This window comes from Hippoglossus hippoglossus, chromosome 3 (genome assembly GCF_009819705.1).
Source record: "Hippoglossus hippoglossus isolate fHipHip1 chromosome 3, fHipHip1.pri, whole genome shotgun sequence".
Lineage (NCBI taxonomy): Eukaryota > Metazoa > Chordata > Actinopteri > Pleuronectiformes > Pleuronectidae > Hippoglossus > Hippoglossus hippoglossus.
The window spans coordinates 889,870-908,877 of NC_047153.1; the positions used below are offsets into that span (position 1 = coordinate 889,870).

Here is a 19,008-nt window from a genome sequence, read left to right on the forward strand (position 1 = left end):
TATTAGAGTGTATTATATACATATAAACTATATATTGTTCTTACTGCCTTCTAGAGTGATCATCATAATGATTTTAATAACAGGCTTCTATAAATTGAAGTCACTGTCATGTACGATCTTTATCTTTAATTCTGAAAACTGACCGAAAATGTTTTAAATGACTAAATAATACGGAAATGTAAATCCTAGAAAACACAATAGTAAAGTTGTTCTTAAATAAGAACAAATCCAAATATGTGAAACAGAGTGAAAGTCAGAATCTTTGTAAAAAACAGTAAGTTTTAAATTTCCTCTGGAGAACAGCTGGTGAATGACTGATGCTAAAGATTTTAAACTTCTTTACATCTGGAGTTCTTCAACTTCAGTTTGAAATCATCATTAATTCCACACAAAAGTTCACAAAACCAGTAAAACAGCTTTTTATTTTACGTTTCTCCAGAAAAACTCACTTCCCCCCCTGATGTTTCATGTATTTTTATTGAAAACTGTTCGTACAGTCATCGTCACACGTTGCTCTGCAGATCTGCAACTGAATTAAAATCACGTCTACAAATACCTGATGATTCTGAGGAAAAGTGTGAACAGACAAAAAGAGCCGAGCGGTGAACAGACGATTCTCACCGAGACGGATCAGTTAACATTTCAGTGGGTTGAAAGGTTGTTTTGTCATGTTTCTAGAGGACGTTAGTTAAATCCTGATATTTGTTTAACACTCGGGTCTGGACCTGGAAAGTTCCCTCAGCATCAGTTCAGGTTTTAGTAAAGATCGAATCAAACAAACCTCAACATCTTTTAAACAATCACAGAATTCATACAAATGAGATAAAACCTGTTTTATTCGTCAGAAACCAAAGTCACCGTCCTGCAGTTGCATGTCTCCTCCAATCAGAGCAGTCTCAGTCTACACACGCTCATTTTCCAGACTCATGAGTTCACTGTGACCTTTGACCTCTGAAACCTAATCACGTCATGTTTGAGTCCAAACTGGTGAGACTGTGAAGAAATTCCCTAAAGACAGATTTGAACAAAAACATAATTCATGAGGTCAAACACTAGCGGATGGTTTGGAGAACATTTACTGAAACAATCAGTTTCCATTTTGGTTCATCTGCAGGAACTCGTTGTGTAACTTCTCCTGCGCCTCGTAGAGTTTACGCAGCTTCTTAGCTTGACCTTTGCTCAGCTCCTTCCCTTCTGCGTCATGCGTGGGGAAACCCTGTTCACATCAACGACAAACAACTCAGCTCATCCAGTCATCTGAGAATTAACGGGAGAAGTTTCTAAAGTCGATATCTGAACCAAATTGTAATAACAGGTGTGAACGAGTGATTTACCGTTTCATCAAACTTGGAATATTTGTCAGTTTCTTTACGAAACATGTCACATGGAGGGATTTTCATCTTGGCGAGTTTCGCCATCTGAAACAGTAAAAGCGGCGAGTTAGTGACGAGTGATTCACTTGATTCCGACATCAACAGAACAACAGACGGGACATCGCTATGGTTACGCCTGGAGTCCTCACTGCTCCAGAGTTTCCAAGCTCCATTTTACTTTGAAAACTCTGGAGTAGTGAAAACAGAAACGAAGACGCAGAAACACACATTTGCTTCCTGATTGGATTCATCACATGAGGTTGATGATGTTAAAATGAGGTTCTCTGATACAGAGGCTTGTCTGGATTTTAACAGGAAAATGTTTCAGTGTGGACGAAGCCCACACGTCTGGACATGGAGCCACCTGACCTCTTGTTCCTGTTTCTTTCTGGCAGCTTCCTCCTTCTTCCTCTTCTTCTCTTCTTCCATCTGTGAAGGAAGAAGAAAACCTCAGTTCAAAGATCAAACCGTTCCGTGCTGCACCTCGGAGGTTGCTCCTTGTTGATCTAGATCTTTCCTGTGCATCTGGACACAGTTCATCTCATTTGATACCAGATTTATCTAAGAGCGGTTCGTCAAGTCGTGTGAGTGTCAGAGAGAGATCTCTTATCAACGGATGCTTTCGCTTTCTTTGTTGTGCTTCTGTTCCGTGAAGATCAGCACAGATTGTTCATTGTGTTGTTTTGACGGAACTCCCTTGTGACTGGATCCACCTGATATGATGAGGGACCTTCTGATGGATTAGTGTCACCTTTCCTTCCTCCTCTCACTTGCTGGAAGAAAGCACCTAACAGGTTATCAGAGGTCACCGCCTCTGTCTGTAAACCTTTGAGTTGCGTGTTTCAGTTTTGGAAAAACCTGATTCCAGGCATGTTGATGCAGTTTGAACGTGACCTTGTATCAAATTAGAGGAACTGTTCCAAGTTTCCAGGAGGTCAGAGGTCAGAGGTGTAGAAACCGTGAATCCTCCAGATAACCTCCTGCTGGTTTCTCACATGGACTCAGTGAGACTGGAGAAACCGACTCGATCAAGAGATTATCTGGAGATGAGTGCAGGTCTGAATAATGTGTCTCCACTCGTCTCTTACCTTCTTCTTCTCCTCCCTCTCCTTCAGTAATGTCTCCTTGTCCACCAGTTTCACCACAGTAGGCAAACCTGTGATACACTTTCAGTTACTGTCGAGTCACAGACGCTGCTCTAACTGTGTGACTCTATCGCTTCTACATTTTTAAATTCAACCTGGTTAAAAAATATGAAACTGAACAAAGAGAAAACTATTTCCTTCTAAAAATACATAAACGCTTGTTTTAGTTTTAGAATATTGAAGATTTAAAAGCACCGTTACCTTCATGATCCTCCAGTCGCACGCCGAGCTCCGGTAACGTGTCGTCACGCACTGTGTCGCAGAGCTGCAGCAGCTCGGTCACTGGAACGCATTTCATAAAAGAGCTTTGATCAGAGAAGCAAACACTGCAAGTAAAATGATCCCATCTTCTTTAATGTCATACTAAAATATCAGGAGATATAAAAAGGAAAAGAAAGTTAAAGTTCACGTTCTAACCTTTCTGCTCTCTGGCGATTTTTCTGACGCGCTCTCTGAAATCCGACAGCACCGAGAGATACGGCATCACCGTGCTCTCCAGCTGGAAAACAGCAGCAGCAGCACTTCAGATTCAAAGATACAAAAACCTAAACTCATCCTGCAGGAAATCGTCAAACGTCACATGCCGACACATTTCCTGCGACAATGAAAAGTAAAAACAGCAAAGTGTCACTTTACTCACGTCAATACTTTGACCTTGCCCCCCCACAGGGAAACCAACGGGATCGGATCCTTCAATTGTGCCAAATATCTAAAGGACAAAACAACCATGAATGCAAACGAGAACACTTGAGACGACGAGAAGCTTCAGGAAACGGTGGGTCTCAAACGGACCTCGTGTAGTTATCGTGCAGAAGGAGATGGAGGCGCTCACCTTCAGCATGTTGGTGAGATACACTGCGATGCTCTCCACCAGCAGGCGGTTGGGCCTCAGCTTGGCGCTCTTCCTGCTGGCGATGTAGCTGTTGCTCTGGTTGACCAGCACCCTCATCTCCTCCATGGCCGTGCGAGTGTCCATGTTGTCACACAGAGCCTCGTGCACGGCCGACTTCCTGTCGTAGAAACTGGACGACACAAGTAACCATCGCTTTGAGTCTCACACTGGTTTGTAACTGGATTAAATGAGGTGTGTGCAGATGAATCTCCACAAGTTCCTTCAAAGGTTCATCTGCTTCAGTGTCTGTGTTTTTGAAGGCAGTTACTTTTAGATTCTCCTGGTGAAGACTCCTTCAGAGCCGCTGACTCTCTCCAGTAAAACAGTGACTGAAGCAACTTCCTGTTAAAACTCAGTGTTTCTCTGACTCGTCTCTGATTGGCTGAGAGTCGAGCTGCCGCTAACGTTTGCTCCGCTTGTTTCTCTGATGATTTAAAATCCGACGACTAAAATCCTTCATCTGCTTCAAATACAGAGTTAAAAACCACCAAGATCTAAAAAGTGCATCAATAAAATGTGACTTCAAACTGGATAAAAAGTCACTTTTGACTCTTCTGGCAAACACAACACTGACACATGCACAGAGGGGATATGACGCCACCAACAGGCGCCCAAAGGAAATGCACTGTTAGCTTGATTAATATGTTCCACATCCTCGATCGCTCACCTGTTGTTGAGCTCCATCTCTGCTGCCTCCCACTTCTCAAAGCGACCTGTGATGTCGGTCGGAGCGCGCAGTAAGTCTTTCACATTGAGGAAGAACTCCTGTTTGAAGAAGAGGATAAAGAAGAAGATCAAAACAGACACATCTCAGGATTAAGACTGCAGCTGAACTGATGTTCCATCTGTCTCTGGTGATATGATCACAAGGATATATGGGGTTTTCCCCTCTCTTTATTCAAGAGCCCCTGCTTGTGCTCTAACTGTGAGCTTGCACTCAGATATTTTAATGCTTGGACAGATTTCCTGCGCTTCAGCTCTTCTCCTCAGTGATTTTTCATTTTTTTCTCTTGGATTTGTTTGTGCAATAAGTCTGTGAGAACTCCCCAACCAATAGACTGAAAGGTGTAGTGATGACAAGTAGAGGAGGAGATGAGCTAGAGCTGGAAACCTGAGTGGAAACACAGCTTGAGCACAAGCTGGAGCGATTTGAGTGCAAGCGCAGGTTTTTTTTGTGAAATTCATTACAAGATCTGAGCGTGAAATCAAGTCCTGCTCTCAAACATAAAGAGAGAAAAACAAATGGATGTTAGCACCAGACCCGAACAGGAGCTTGAATCCACCTACATTCATAAACTTCTCGTACTGGACGGCCGACTCCATCGTGTTGGAGGAGTAGTCCAGCGTATCTTTCCAGGAATGCATCAAGAACGCCAGGCGGAGCTGTCGCGCTGCAGGAGGAGGAGCAGACATTTATCTGACAGCAACATAACATCTGCTTGTTATCGAGCTTCTTCTCTCTACAGACTCTAAACAATAGAAACAAGATGTTATCTCTGCTGGAGCTTCAGAGGAGCGTGACTGTGTTCAGCTGATAGTGAAGTGTACTTCTTCATATTTTAACTGTGACCGTACACCGGTGAATCACCTGTGTTCTTTGCCAACGCGTCCTTAATGGTGATGAAGTTCTTCAGAGACTTGGACATCTTGCAGCCTGCGATCGTCAGGTGTCCGGTGTGCAGGAAGTATCGCACCCAGCAGTCGTTATCAAAGTAAGCCTGAGAGGAAAGTAACCTACAAACATCAGTGTCTGTATTTTACTTTGCAGGAAATGGCTTTAAAAAGGGACACACAGACACACACAGACACACACACCTCAGACTGAGCCAGCTCGTTGTCGTGATGAGGGAATCGCAGATCAAATCCTCCACCGTGGATGTCCATGGACTCTCCCAGGACAGACCCAGCCATGGCTGAACACTCGATGTGCCAGCCAGGTCGTCCCTATGGCAACATCCAAAAGAACAACATTACTTTGATAAATCGAAAAAGCTTTTCGTGATAAGCGCTGATGACAGTGTCGATGTGCTGTCAACCAAACACAAACAAAACCATGTGACCTGTGCAGTGGAATGTATTTGTTACTGCCTGCTGCTCCGTCACCCAAACGCTCCGGAGACTTCTGTGTCGTTGTGAACCAGAGACTGTGTTGTTCATATGTCAGAGACAAACTCTGGAGACTCGAACTAACCGGAACCCTTCCTCTTAGATGAGTTAAATGAGCTTCCTGATGTTGTTACTGTTCTTCAGAACGTCATCCTGTGACCGGCTCTGAACTCTCACCTTCCCCCAGGGAGAGTCCCAGGACGGCTCTCCTGGTTTGGAGGCTTTCCACAAGGCGAAGTCGTTTTGGGACTTTTTCTCACTCAGCCTGTCAGCGGAGATGCTCAGGTCACCTGCAGGGTCGGACAGGAGGAGGAAATCAGAAGTGACCAACATGACTCTGACCTCAGCGACACAAAGATAAGACAAAGAGTCAAAAAATGTATCTATAGCATTATTGTAATATTTGAACAATATCCAAGACAACACCACGGGAGATGAATGAAGTAAAAGAAAAAACACAGATTTACACTGGAGATACGGTCATCTCTCTGTTTTTAACTAAAGTCAATAAATAATTTCAAAGTGTCTTTAATTCAAAAAATTCTACACATTAGAGTTTGAAGAATTAAAGGTGAATTCTATTATTTGTCCACTTGTCTCCACCGGTTGTAAATGTCTGTGTGTAAATGGACATTTCCTGGACTGTCATAGTTTTACCCAATAGACAACATCATGGCCACTGCTGCCGTCTCGCAGCCGCTGGTGGAGACGACTGGACCGATTCTAAACTTTACATCTACACACACATATTTAACATTGTAGGGCTCAGTTGGAAAAATGCCAGAATTCCCTTTAAAATCGATCAAATGAAACGTGTGGATGTACCTTCTCCCTCTTGCAGAGCTGTCTGGTCTCCGACGGCCTCCGGCACCAGTTTGGCGTACGAGTGCTGCTGACTGGCATCAAACTTGGAGGTGTCGAAGTACACGGAACCGTTCGATTCGTACCTGAAAACATCACAAAGCCAAATTTATTCAAAACGAAGCTGCTGTGACGGAGTATTTGTTCAAACAGCGACATCACTCTGTTCCTCACCCGTAACCGTTTGAGACGACCTTCTTCACAAACTCCACGATCTCCGGCACGTACTCGCTGACCCGGGTGAGGACATCAGGGGGAAGAACCTGGAGGTCGCACAGACAGATGATGATCAGTGACCACACGAGAGATTTTTAAACTGTCTTTTTTTAAAACCTTCACATTTGACAAATACGTCCACGACTCGTGACTCGTGTTTCTTTTCATGCTCCTGGTTAATTCCCGCACCTCCCTCCTCTCTGTCTGAGCAGGACTTTACAAAACCGTTCCCTTGCCTTCCACTTACGTTCAGAGCTTCCATGTCTTTGTGGTATTCTCCCTCCCAGTATTTAGGGAGAATGGAGAAGATCGAGTTCTCCGTGACTTGACTTCCAAACTGTTTGTCCAACCAATCAGACAGCAGGTCTTTGGAACTCTCCAGCAGTGCCTTCGGAAGAAAGAAAGACGTTTTCAGACACAACTGGACTTTCTCCAGCGTTTACCTTTTACTTAGGAAGAACGCAGGAGTGTCTGCTTCCTTTATGGCTTCTCTTTTTCATCCTGAGATATTTATATTCTTTTAGTTTTTTTCAGTTTTGCATCCATTACATGTTAGAAACATCATCCACATGTCAAATCCTCCGGAGAATCTCCTGTTGTTACTCGGGAGCTTGTAGGAGAAGCTCCGGAGAACGTCCACAGCAACGGACTCGGACAGTTGTGATCTCACAAACGTTTATAAATCATATTCTTTATTTTTAATGCCTTGTTGTAAAATGACAGGAAATATAAATGATCATTTAAATGTCAATAATTCGACACTGAAAATATCATTTAAAATGCAATGTAATTTTGGTTTAAGACGAAATGAAATGAAGACTGCTCAGTGTTACCTGGGCCAGAGGCTGCACCGCCTCGTTGCCGCTCTCCATCGCTGCCTGCAGGGGCTTCAGGGCGGCGGTGACGGCGGCGTCCAGCCTCTCCAGCATCTGCTTCTTGTCTGGGTCTGTGGTCTCAGCCAAAAGAACCTGGAAGGGCTGAGAACAGAAAAACAAAAACACGTCACACACGACAGGACATGAGATCATTGCTTCCGACGACTGGCTCTAATGTGAATAAACACATAGAGAATAGACTGGAGGAGAAAGTGGGCGGAGGCGTTAACATGGGTTATATGTTCTTCAGGTGAGATTCTATGAGTCATCAGCAACTGCTCCGTTCTCTCTGTCTCTCGTCTTTTAAGGTAGCTTATTATTTCTGTGTATAAAGCTGAACTCACGTCTCTGGCACTCAGGACGTCCTGAAGTATCTGAACAGCTTTCGGCTGCTTCTCCTTGTATTGGTCCAGGAGGTAGTTCTGTCGGGCCCGTTTAATGATCTGGCAAAAAAATACAAGTATGAAGCCCGGGTAAACATAATTACAAATAAATAAAGACAAAGATAATGACAAATCCGTCCCGATTCATGGACTTAAGACACAGATGCTCATGTTTACTTATCCCTTTTTAGTGCTTTTGAAGGAAGCATATATTGGCCCAAGAATACACAAAAACCATAAAATCCAATATGTAATAATTATGATTTTCTTACTATAAAAAGCACAAACATGCTGAGATATCACAAGCACCTGTGAACTTGCTGCCTCAGAGGAATAAATACGTACAAACCAGTGAAGGAAAAGTTAATAAACCACACCCACTTTGTCGTCGATGTCTGTGATGTTGATGCAGTAGAAGACGTCAAACTTGAAGTAGTCCCTGAGAATCCTTCGCAGAATATCGAATGATATGTAGGATCTGAAGAAGGAGAAATCATTTTTGTTAAAACAGACAAACTTGTGACTTTACTTTAAGTGAATTCATTTATTATTAGTTTACCTGGCGTGTCCCATGTGTGAGGCGTCATAGACTGTGGGTCCACAGCAGTACCACGTCACTCGGTTCCCTTTCTGAGGAACAAACGGCTCCTGAAACATCAAGACAACAGATCTGAATGGAATCATATCTATTACCTGTGTGTTTCTGGAGGTGGAACCATTCCAGTTGAACCTATATTCCTAAAAACAATAAACCTAATAACTGTGATAAAAAGAAAATTATGACATCAGGTTTATAATTCAACATCTGTGATGGTTTTACAGTTTTCAGGGTTTCCAACAAAAATAAATCTTTTTCATAAGAACGTCTGTTTCCTGAGATAAATGAGGATGATGGCTGACACACAAACGTCGAGAAGGATTTGAGACGTGCCTCTAACGTACCTTCGCTCTGGTCAGACTGTTGTAGAGCAGAAGCTGTGGAACATCTGTCCCTGCTGGTGGAGACCAGGGCGGCTGAACCCGCTTTGCCTTCACTGAAAAGGAAAAGTGACACAAAGACATTTTATAAGGAGAAAATATTTATTAAAAAATCACTTTTATTCACCGTTTGTTGTGTTAAATACAAGAAATTAAAGCATCTACATGTCAAATCTGAAAATATCTGAATTTAGAAACTCTTTATCCAAACAGATGCAGTTCCAGCGATTATGGCTGTTCAATATTATATCAAGATAAAATAATTTAATACGTCCACATTGATATTTATCTCAATCAATGCTGACTTCTGAGTTTAAAGACTGAGTGAAAGTTGTGGTTTTAAACTCTATGAGCAAAATAGCTGATTCTAATGCTGATGCTTGTTTGTGTCGTTACAGCTGCGTCCGGCTGAAAGTGAGAGAAATGAGCTTGAGGTTAATCAAGCCGCTAGAAAAGTGAGTGTTGGTGTCAGAGCTTCTACAGTGAAGGGAGATATTCTTTAAAGCCAGGGGACACACACATCGCACACAGACAGACACACACACGACGGGGATATCACTTGATGATTAGATATTGTTTCTGAACTCGAAACAATATCCAGTTTCCTGAAAATGGTTCACGTCTGTGTGTTTCTTCAACATCAGGTATTCTTCAGTTTCTCTTTAAGGCAACAAGTCTGGATTATTTGGTCACAGCTGTCACCGTTTGTTTTGTTTGAACAGTGATAGACTGAGCGCTGAGCTACAGGTTCCAGTCCACAGACACAGTGACTCACAAGGAAAGGGAAAGTTCAAACTGAATTCATTCAAATGCCCGTAACATGCCAGTGTTTGCAGAGCTGCAGGTTAGAGCCGATTCAACACTAATCGACGAGGGTTTCTGGCTCAGGGAGCTCGGACCGCCGCGAGACCAAGAACACGCTGTCCCCGTTCATGCCTTCAACCGTCTACTCACTGCTGCTCTCAGAGGGGCCGTCCTGCTGCAGGGCGGCTACGTGTCTGTACCAGCGCAGAGCGTGGACATGCTGTGGGTCTGGGGGCCTGTGGAGGAGCTTAAAGGCCCTGTGGTCGGCCTGGGAGACGCTGAACCCAGCCAGGTAGCTGCGTGAGGTTAGGTAGTCATTCAGGGACACGGCCAGCGTGGCCTCCTCATTTATCTGTAGCAAGAAGCCATAGTCAAAGGCTGCAGAAACAAGAGGGCAAACGTGCGCAGAGAATTACAGACGAGGCCACAACAGCCAGAGACAACAACACTGACAAGTTGGATCACCACAGACCACGATCATTACAAAAACTTAGAACAGCAAGTCAACTCAAATGATGTTAAAAAGATCAAACTGAAAACTACAGATTATGTGACATCAACTCCTGGTGTCCATAAAAAGACAGACATGCACAGTTCACTGTGTAATATTTCTGTTTAATATTACAGGAAACATGAAATCGATTCTGAGTTTTCTGCTGTTGCTGCAACATCCTGCTCTCTGGAGTCAAATGAGAAGTAGTGAGATTTTTCTAGCAACAGCAACAGGGACAATAACGAGGCTTTGAAAAGTGAGTCACATGACCAGCGGGTTTCACATTGTCTCCGGCCTCGGAGCTGGATGAACAGAGTCTGATTGTGATGCTGCAGGAGGAAATCAGCCTGAACGGGATTCAGAGTACAAACAAATAAATAAAGCAACAGAAAAAAGCTCCAACATCCTTTTGTCCCGATCAAATAACGATTCTCTTGAATTTTCCAACCACAGTGAAATCCTCAAAGCTCAACAGAGTCTTTCACTAACTTCCTCTGTGCACGACATCAACACTGAACCTGAAAGAGGAGTCACTCAGAGTGAAGGTAGTGAAGTGAAGCCGGGAGGACGGAGGAGACAGACAGACTGATGGTAGTGAAGTGAAGCCGGGAGGACGGAGGAGACGGACAGACTGATGGTAGTGAAGTGAAGCCGGGAGGACAGAGGAGACAGACAGACTGATGGTAGTGAAGTGAAGCCGGGAGGACGGAGGAGACAGACAGACTGATGGTAGTGAAGTGAAGCCGGGAGGACGGAGGAGACGGACAGACTGATGGTAGTGAAGTGAAGCCGGGAGGACAGAGGAGACAGACAGACTGATGGTAGTGAAGTGAAGCCGGGAGGACAGAGGAGACAGACAGACTGATGGTAGTGACGTGAAGCCGGGAGGACAGAGGAGACAGACAGACTGATGGTAGTGAAGTGAAGCCGGGAGGACAGAGGAGACAGACAGACTGATGGTAGTGAAGTGAAGCCGGGAGGACGGAGGAGACGGACAGACTGATGGTAGTGAAGTGAAGCCGGGAGGACAGAGGAGACAGACAGACTGATGGTAGTGAAGTGAAGCCGGGAGGACAGAGGAGACAGACAGACTGATGGTAGTGACGTGAAGCCGGGAGGACAGAGGAGACAGACAGACTGATGGTAGTGAAGTGAAGCCGGGAGGACAGAGGAGACAGACAGACTGATGGTAGTGAAGTGAAGCCGGGAGGACGGAGGAGACGGACAAACTGAAGACTTGGCCTTGATGCTCTTGAATGAACAGAATGTGTCGCTTGGACACGACTGCAGCTTCTGGAGCTCAGCGTGAAGCGTGGACAGATACAAGCTGTATTCACACCACAGACTCTGGTTATTATAAAACCCTCTGGACGGATTCCCCCTGCAACGTGGATGTGCTGCAGCCCAGTGACGGACTCATCACATCCGGCTGCACAATCTGGATCAGGGGGCAAATCCAGGAGGACTTCTTTTTTACATTTTCACTGATTTCACATAATTCGTGGATCTAAATAAAACCTGAGTGTTAAAGAAGAGTGAATTAGCAGCTGATCTGTAATGAGAGACATCAACTGTCTTCATCACACAGGTCCACCCTGACCAGAAGGTCACAGCCGATTAAAACTGTTAACGTGTGGGATTCATTAATAAAACCATGTTTCCTGAAACACAAGGGGAAGATTCGGGATCTGGTCTGTTGTCCTGTGAGTGTCTGTCGGTTCCTCGCGGTCAGTTTCCGGTCGGTTTAAATAGCAGCTTTTTCAAAGGGGCTTCGGTCTGTGACTGGCTGACAGGGTTAGCCTAGCGGCTAACAAAGCTAACGTTAGCTCCCGGTGTGACCGCTCGTGAAAAACACGTTAAATCTGTCGCTGCCTCTGCGTCAGTTTTACGTGTGAACGCGATGAAACAGTGTTTCTGTACCTGGGTCTGCGGCGGCCGACATGACAGCTGAGGGTTGATGCTGATGCAACAATAACGTGTCCGGAAGAAGAAGAAGAAGAGGAGGAGGAGGAGGGTGTTACATGCTAACACCGGGAACCGGAACCAACGCGTCTGAGCACCACAGCCGTGGGGGACACAGATGACCGGCGGACCGCGTAGCCCGGAAGTTTGTGTTTTGTGTTTTGCGTTTGAAAGAGCAACTTGAGATTCCTCGACAGCAGCGGAGTCACGGGAGGATCGGACCGTTTCCGGGGACATGTCGCGCTTTAAAGAGCACGTGGACAAACTGACCCGCGTCTATGAGCGTTACACCGAGTACGTGAGGAGGAACCCGGCCGCCACGGCTCAGCTGGAGAGCACCGTGAGGACCATGTCCTACCTGATAGCAGGTCTCACCTCTTCATCATAACTGAACAACATGTCCGACAGCTCCTGCACGAGGGCGAGTCACACCACAGGGTCAAGATCAGCCTGCACTGGTCCCACAGGGGGGGGGCACTGGTCCCACAGGGGGGGAGCACTGGTCCCACAGGGGGGGGGTGCACTGGTCCCACAGGGGGGGGTGCACTGGTCCCACAGGGGGGGCACTGGTCCCACAGGGGGGGGAGCACTGGTCCCACAGGGGGAAGACCAGTGCTCACAATAAGCATCAATAAGTCATAATAAGTAATACTTGAGTGGTAGGAATATAATAAATATGAATGAATTAAACTGAAGATGAATGCAGAAGTTTTGAAAAGCAAAGAGTCAGGACTTGTTCACGTGCATCAATAATAATCTGGATCAATAAGACTCCACTAAATTCAGTTGTGTTCACGTGAAGAGAAGAAGAAGTAAATTCAATCCTGATCATGAGTAAACACACTGTTCAGTGTTGAGTTCAGAAACTCAAAGCATTTATTCAACCTTGACTGGAGCAGGTGCTGAACGTCTGTCAGTTACAGTGAAGTTAATTTAATAGGTGTCATTTCACAGAGTTCAGATGTTAAAGTAAAACGAGTGATAACTTGAGGCGACTCTTGTTTTTCAGGGCGATTTGCTGATTCCCATGAAATATCGGAACTAGGTAAGTGAAGCTGAATGTTCTGTACACAAGCTGTTTTCTGTCTCTACATTTAAAATGAATCGTTATAAACTGAGTAGAGATTAGTTTCTGCACATGAGCAACATTTATTCCCTTTTTCCTCCCAGACAAATGTTCATCACGTTCAAATCAAATGATAATTGAAGTTAGTTTGAGGCGCTGGATTAAAAGACCTGATTTCCTCAGTGTCTGGTGGTTTGTGTTTCCTCTGCCATCAGGTTCATTCAGCCTTGGCAGTTGACTCAGATCTTAGTAACTCAGCAGCCGCTCAGATTGATCATGTTTATTTAGATGTGTTCTTGTAGAACGGAGTGAACCTCATCTCTACGGCCTTGTGTCTGTTTCAGTTTACTCTGCCTCCAACCTCCTGGTTCTGTTCAACGACAGCATTCTGCGCAAAGGGCTGAGATGTGCTCTCCCTGCGGTGAGCGCCGCCTGATCTTCTTCACCATCATCTCACATTTGAATCCACAGAAAAACAAATGCCTGCTGCATTTGAGTGAGCGAGGCTTCTCAGTTATGGCGACATAATTCAGAGTTTCCCTGAAGAAACGTGTTGGAGCTTCACACAGCTTGTCCACAGGGACGATAAACAGAAAGGGTTGATCTTTGTGATCATGAGGCAATAAGCTGTGCAGTCAGCAGTAACCACATGAAGTAATAAGTACATCAACAAATACAAATACATCACGATGATTCAATTGAATGGCCAATGGCAGCAGCAGCGATAAATGACTTTTAAAATCTGTTCAGTCTGCATGTTGGCAGATTGAATCTACAGCCAGACAGAAGCAACTAAACCTCACTACCGTCTGAATCGTCTACGAGTGTTCAGGCCTTCCTCAAAATCTTGACCTTGTGCAGGTGATGAAGGTCATTTGGGGGCCGATGCAGCTGGTTCTTATTTTTGAGGGTAGGTGTCAGGTACCAGCAGATAAAAGAGACAGTAAGAACAGATCGGACAAAACAAGAATCAAGCTTTTGATAAAAGTATTATTTTCATTAAAACAGCGGCCTGTGAACAACGGGATCGTGATCAGGCTCGTCACTGCTGAGTCGTCAGTGAACTTATGACATGACGCCCCACACGCTGGCGTTGCTGCTCATTAGTGTACAGGACAAATTACAGAGGTGAAAGGACGCAGCTCTGGGCCGATCCAGCGGAGGAGACGAGGACGTCAGATAAAACGTCCCTGACCTTCACGTGTTGTGACCTTAAATCTGAAAGTCTGCAGGAGTCAGTTAGTTTCAGTTAAAATGTCGTGTTTCTGTCGACTGACGGTGAAGACGTTTGTGTGTCTCTGTGTCCAGACTCTGTCTCAGCAGAGACTCCTGACCTGGCTCTCTGTGCTGGAGTATGTGGAGGTTTTCCTGGAGATGGGAGCCTGCAAGCTGTGGGGGGACGCCGGCCGCTGGCTGGTGATCGGACTCATTCAGATTTTTAAGTATGGTTCAGAACTTGTGAACTTTAGTAGAGTTTAAATTGTCAAATAGCAGCAGCTTCAAAACTAGTTAATGTCAGATAGTTGTGAAAAAGCAAATCAACAGTCGCATGTGGGTGTAACGTTTAATGTTCACACGTCCTCGTGGCCACGCAGCATAAACATGAAGTATTTGTTAACCTTTGACACAACACAGTGTCTTGATGTGCTTTGATGTTTTTATTGGTTAAATGTGTCACACGTATGCGATTTGCTTCAGATTTTTGAATAATAATAATAATACAAAAGAGTAAAGTGAGGAATCTCATGCTTCATGTTGCCCTCTGACGTCACCAGGACAATCTTTCGCTTCGTTCTCCTTCTGTGGTACAAATCCGGGATCCAGACTTCACCTCCCATAATCCCCCTGGACAGAGGGGCCGACCTTGGCAGTGAAGGTCAGTTATATAAGATTTACGATTTATGACCTAAGGCCACGACTTGTTTAAGTGTGTAACAATAATGTGTGTGTTTCTTGTTTCCCTCCTCTCCTCCACAGACGATGATAACGGCGAGCCGGAAGATGCAACCTGCTTCGTGGGTCAGAGGTCAGGACGAGTCATTAGGCCGCTGGGCAGTGGTGAGACGACTTTAAAGTCTTTTGTTGTCGTTGTTGCTGTCAGTCATTTAACGCCCCCCCCCCCCCCCTTCACCCAGGTCCGTCCCTGCAGGCCCGGCTGTGGGGAGCACCGAGTCAGAAGAAGAGCAGCAGCTTGAAGGAGAAGCTCCTCAACAAACCGACACAGCTCAGGCTCCAGGAGAGCATCGCTGAGACGGTGTACATCGGGCGGCCGCTCATCCACCGTATCCTTCACAAAAAATACTCCTGCAAACTTTAGGATTCTTTAAATTCATCCTAGTCTGCATCAAAATGCAGGAAGAGAAATGGCAGCGGTACACGAGAAAAGACGCTGAACGTTATTATAACGACAGTAGATTTTATATTTTGATTACGTCTCTGGAGGTTTTTACAGGATCTTGTTTTTCTCAGAGGTGAAGAGTGTGTCTGTGTGTGTGAGAGTGTGAGTGTGTGTGTGCGTGAGTGTGTGAGTGTGAGAGTGTGCGTGTGAGAGTGCGTGAGAGTGTGAGTGTGAATGCGTGAGTGTGTGAGAGTGAGTGTGTGAGTGTGCGTGTGTGTGTGTGTGAGTGTGCGTGTGTGAGTGTGTGTGTGTGAGAGTGTGTGTGTGTGAGAGAGAGTGTGAGTGTGCGTGTGTGAGAGTGTGTGTGTGTGAGAGTGAGTGTGTGTGTGTGCGTGTGTGCGTGTGTGAGTGTGTGTGTGTGAGAGAGTGTGTGTGTGTGTGAGTGTGTGTGTGTGAGAGTGTGTGTGTGAGAGTGTGTGTGTGTGTGAGAGTGAGTGTGTGAGTGTGCGTGTGTGTGTGTGCGTGTGAGTGTGCGTGTGTGAGTGTGTGTGTGTGAGAGAGAGTGTGAGTGTGCGTGTGTGAGAGTGTGTGTGTGCAGAGAGTGTGTGTGTGCAGAGATGGAATGATGACGACTGTGTCACATGAGCAGTGAGATGAGAGAATCTCTCATTTGGAAATTCCAAATTGACAAAGCAGCACAGAAGGAAATTGTAATAAACTAATAGATACAAAATGTAGAATAAATGAGATAAAAATAGAAATCCAATTTACAACATATGTGCAATATAAAGATAAAAGTTGTGAAATTTGTAATTCTTTTAAATTCTTTTATATACAATCTGTGAGGGAATCGACTCAGGAACGAGTGAAATGTTCATTTAAATGTTTTTGTTCTTTTACTCATGAACAAAACCAACAAATTACTTTTATCCCCAAAACACAAATATTTAATGTCTCTCTAATATTGTCAGAAAAGTCTTAAATGAAAAATAACTCATGACAAATTCAAACTCAATCAAAGTCTGAGGTGACTCGTCTTTTATCTGAGGTGAAAAGTAAAGACAGCAGAGTTTATTCCATGTCTTTGAGGTTCTGCTGTCAGGTTCTGAGTAGAGACCGGTTTGAAGTGTTTCCTTGAATCCGACCTTCCCGTCGACAGTGCTCTGCCTCGGACTCTGTGGAAAACAGTCCTGGAAACCGTGGCTCGTATCCGGTGTCCTGGAACTTTCCAGGTGACTAAACTTATTATTATCATCATATATCATGCATGTTCTTCCCACGCAGACACGGAGAGAACATGCAAATACTGTGAATGGTTGTTTGTCTCTGTACGTCAGCCCTGTGATTCGCTGTCAACCGGTCCAGGTTAGCCACGCCTCTCTCCGGTGTCGGCTGTGTAGGACGAGCTCTATAGATAATGGAGGATTTTCTTTTGAAAGAGTTTGGGGTCTGTTATTCTTCATGCAGATGTTCTACGTTAATTGTTCTGTTGAGTAGATTGTTCCTGTTGTAAGATAATCTGCAGCTTCTCTCAGACGTGCACTGAACTCCAGACACAGTGAGCGAGTTGATGAAGTTTCTATCACGTGTCGGACGTGAAACTGAACAAAATGTGTGTAAATCATTTAACAGACGTTAAAGTACGGTTGCCCAGAGGCGGAGACGTCATAAAACACAGATCGTAAGGAAGGACTCAAAGAATTGTCCTGAGGCCTGAGTCAGAGAAACTCACTCATCATCCTGACCTGCCAACTGAACGAGTCACTTCCCTCTTCCCTCCAGCTTTGCCGTCCTGAACGAAAGCAGATTTGAGAATCGATGGGAGCGAGCGGAGATGAGGAGGAGAACGTTCCTCCTGCTCTACTACCTCCTGCGTTCACCTTTCTATGACAAATTCTCTGAGTGAGTATCTGTGCTGAGTTATCACCATGACACCAGCAACACACTCATCATCCTTATTCAGCTGATTTATATTTTCTATTCATTATGATAAAATTGATTGATTGACAAATTCATATTTTAATTGGATTATAAAAAATACAAGATAAATTATATATTTATAATAAAAACAAAAACAGCAAACCTTCACATTTGAGAAGGTTCAATCAGACAATGTTGAAGATTTGATTGAAAACATAATTTTTTTTTGCTTGTGTTAAATGTTCGAGGTTTAGTCGATGAATGGTTTCAGTTCCACACGGATGATTTCAGATTAAAAGATTTGTTGTTAAATTGCAGTTTAATAGACGTGATTGTGTTTCTTCACCTGCAGAGAAAAGATTCTCTTCCTGCTCCGACTCCTCGCTGATCATGTTCCGGGAATCGGGCTTATTGCACGTAAGTTCTCAACATTAAACATCTGAGACAAAAGAAAACAGTCAACATAATTAAATTAAAATAATGTTGTCACTGCTGTTGTCAGGAATTACCACAAAACCTGGTGGGAGGAAGTGGAACGGGTCAAACTGGGAGATGATCCACTTCTCTGGTCCATAAAACTTCCTTCCACCAAGTTTCAATAAAATCTGTTCAGCAGTTGTTGTGAGAATCGGGAATAAAAGCTGCTTCTCTCCTCAGGCCCTCTGATGGATTACCTTCCCACCTGGCAGAAGATCTACTTCTACAACTGGGGATAAAACCGGAGTGGATTTATTTTGTATTTGTTCTGGGGCAGCGGCGATAAAGGACGTTTGGGGTCGTCACTACAGGTTCAGCCCCAGATTCCTGCTGTAACTCCCCAGTAATCAGAGAAAAGGCTGTGGAGGCGACTTCCACTGCTGCACCTTCTTCTAACGACACTTCCTGTTTCCTGTCAGAGATAAAACACGATCATCCTGACCACATTTCAAAGAATCTGATTTTCTTTCCAACACTACAAAGAGGACAATATTTTCTTTAAGACCTTAATAATTGAGTTCTTGATTTGCGCACGTCTGTACGATGAAGACACGGATGATGCAGTTTTTATTGTCTTGTTTCATTAGCTCTATTCTTGCCTGAAGCTCTGTCAGTGATTTGTCCGTCATTCGTTTGCTGAGAGAAAACTTTACACTGAGCAGCAACAAGTGAGAAGTTCACCAGCAGGACTAAGATTTGAATTCAGTGTCGGGAAGTTTTTCCTGCAGATTCACACGCAAATAACTGAGCTACTGAAAAGAAGCTACAGCAAAGAAGCTACAGCAGAGTGTCAGGGCCAAACGTGAGAAAACGGTATGAGGAGGAAGGATTTTCTTCCTTTCGCATTTCAAGAATAAAGTAGAACTAAATCAGAGGATATTTAATCTAATAAGATATTTTGTTCAAGTGGTCGTTTGTACAAACGTTTATTTTCTTAACTGTTCCACTTTAATCTTGAAATTGAGGTAATTCTCCACATGCTCAAATTTTTTTGTATTTGTCCTTTAAATACAAAAACATCCTCTTTCCATTTGTACGTCTCTGCATGATTGACACTCAGTTTCCAGATTGTCCGTCAGTCTCGTGAACACGATCAAAGGTCACTGAACTCAAAACACG

At 44.4% G+C, this 19,008-nt stretch overlaps 2 protein-coding genes across 5 annotated transcripts; one reads left to right on the forward strand and one right to left on the reverse strand.

Annotated features, from left to right (window-relative positions):
* Positions 1-458: 458 nt before the first annotated feature.
* On the reverse strand, positions 459-12,217 carry cars1 (cysteinyl-tRNA synthetase 1). Of its 4 annotated transcripts, none has more exons than XM_034615513.1 (23): positions 12,047-12,183; positions 9,784-10,011; positions 8,794-8,885; positions 8,411-8,499; positions 8,233-8,329; positions 7,813-7,911; positions 7,427-7,570; positions 6,841-6,981; positions 6,552-6,640; positions 6,342-6,463; positions 5,694-5,806; positions 5,226-5,354; positions 4,999-5,128; positions 4,698-4,801; positions 4,078-4,175; positions 3,351-3,540; positions 3,159-3,227; positions 2,936-3,017; positions 2,720-2,800; positions 2,462-2,529; positions 1,743-1,802; positions 1,335-1,418; positions 459-1,216 (listed from the first exon to the last, which is right to left on the reverse strand). In XM_034615513.1, the coding sequence occupies exons 1-23, from the start codon at positions 12,066-12,068 to the stop codon at positions 1,088-1,090; spliced, it is 2,460 nt and encodes an 819-aa protein (XP_034471404.1). In that variant the 5' UTR covers positions 12,069-12,183; the 3' UTR covers positions 459-1,087. The 4 variants fall into 4 exon arrangements, with proteins under 4 accessions (XP_034471404.1, XP_034471432.1, XP_034471412.1 ...); XM_034615541.1 differs by having other exon boundaries at positions 9,784-9,985; positions 12,047-12,117; XM_034615521.1 differs by lacking the exon at positions 9,784-10,011 and having other exon boundaries at positions 12,047-12,217.
* Positions 12,185-18,954, forward strand: pex16 (peroxisomal biogenesis factor 16). Its single transcript, XM_034569333.1, has 11 exons — positions 12,185-12,456; positions 13,098-13,133; positions 13,499-13,575; positions 14,463-14,596; positions 14,930-15,030; positions 15,132-15,212; positions 15,290-15,436; positions 16,652-16,724; positions 17,275-17,394; positions 17,765-17,829; positions 18,070-18,954. The coding sequence occupies exons 1-11, from the start codon at positions 12,324-12,326 to the stop codon at positions 18,126-18,128; spliced, it is 1,026 nt and encodes a 341-aa protein (XP_034425224.1). The 5' UTR covers positions 12,185-12,323; the 3' UTR covers positions 18,129-18,954.
* Positions 18,955-19,008: the final 54 nt, after the last annotated feature.

What these genes read in the sequence shown, in the direction of transcription:
- pex16 (XM_034569333.1), top strand. Translation starts at nt 12,324, where the DNA reads ATGTCGCGCTTTAAAGAGCACGTGGACAAACTGACCCGCGTCTATGAG. An exon ending in TGAGATGTGCTCTCCCTGCG is followed by an intron (nt 13,576 to 14,462) that starts GTGAGCGCCGCC and finishes CTCTGTGTCCAG; the next exon opens with ACTCTGTCTCAGCAGAGACT. An exon ending in GGCCGACCTTGGCAGTGAAG is followed by an intron (nt 15,031 to 15,131) that starts GTCAGTTATATA and finishes TCTCCTCCACAG; the next exon opens with ACGATGATAACGGCGAGCCG.
- cars1 (XM_034615513.1), bottom strand. Translation starts at nt 12,068, where the DNA reads ATGTCGGCCGCCGCAGACCCAG. An exon ending in GGCAAGGTCAAAGTATTGAC is followed by an intron (nt 3,018 to 3,158) that starts GTGAGTAAAGTG and finishes GCTGTTTTCCAG; the next exon opens with CTGGAGAGCACGGTGATGCC. An exon ending in GAAAGAAACAGGAACAAGAG is followed by an intron (nt 1,419 to 1,742) that starts GTCAGGTGGCTC and finishes TTACTGTTTCAG; the next exon opens with ATGGCGAAACTCGCCAAGAT.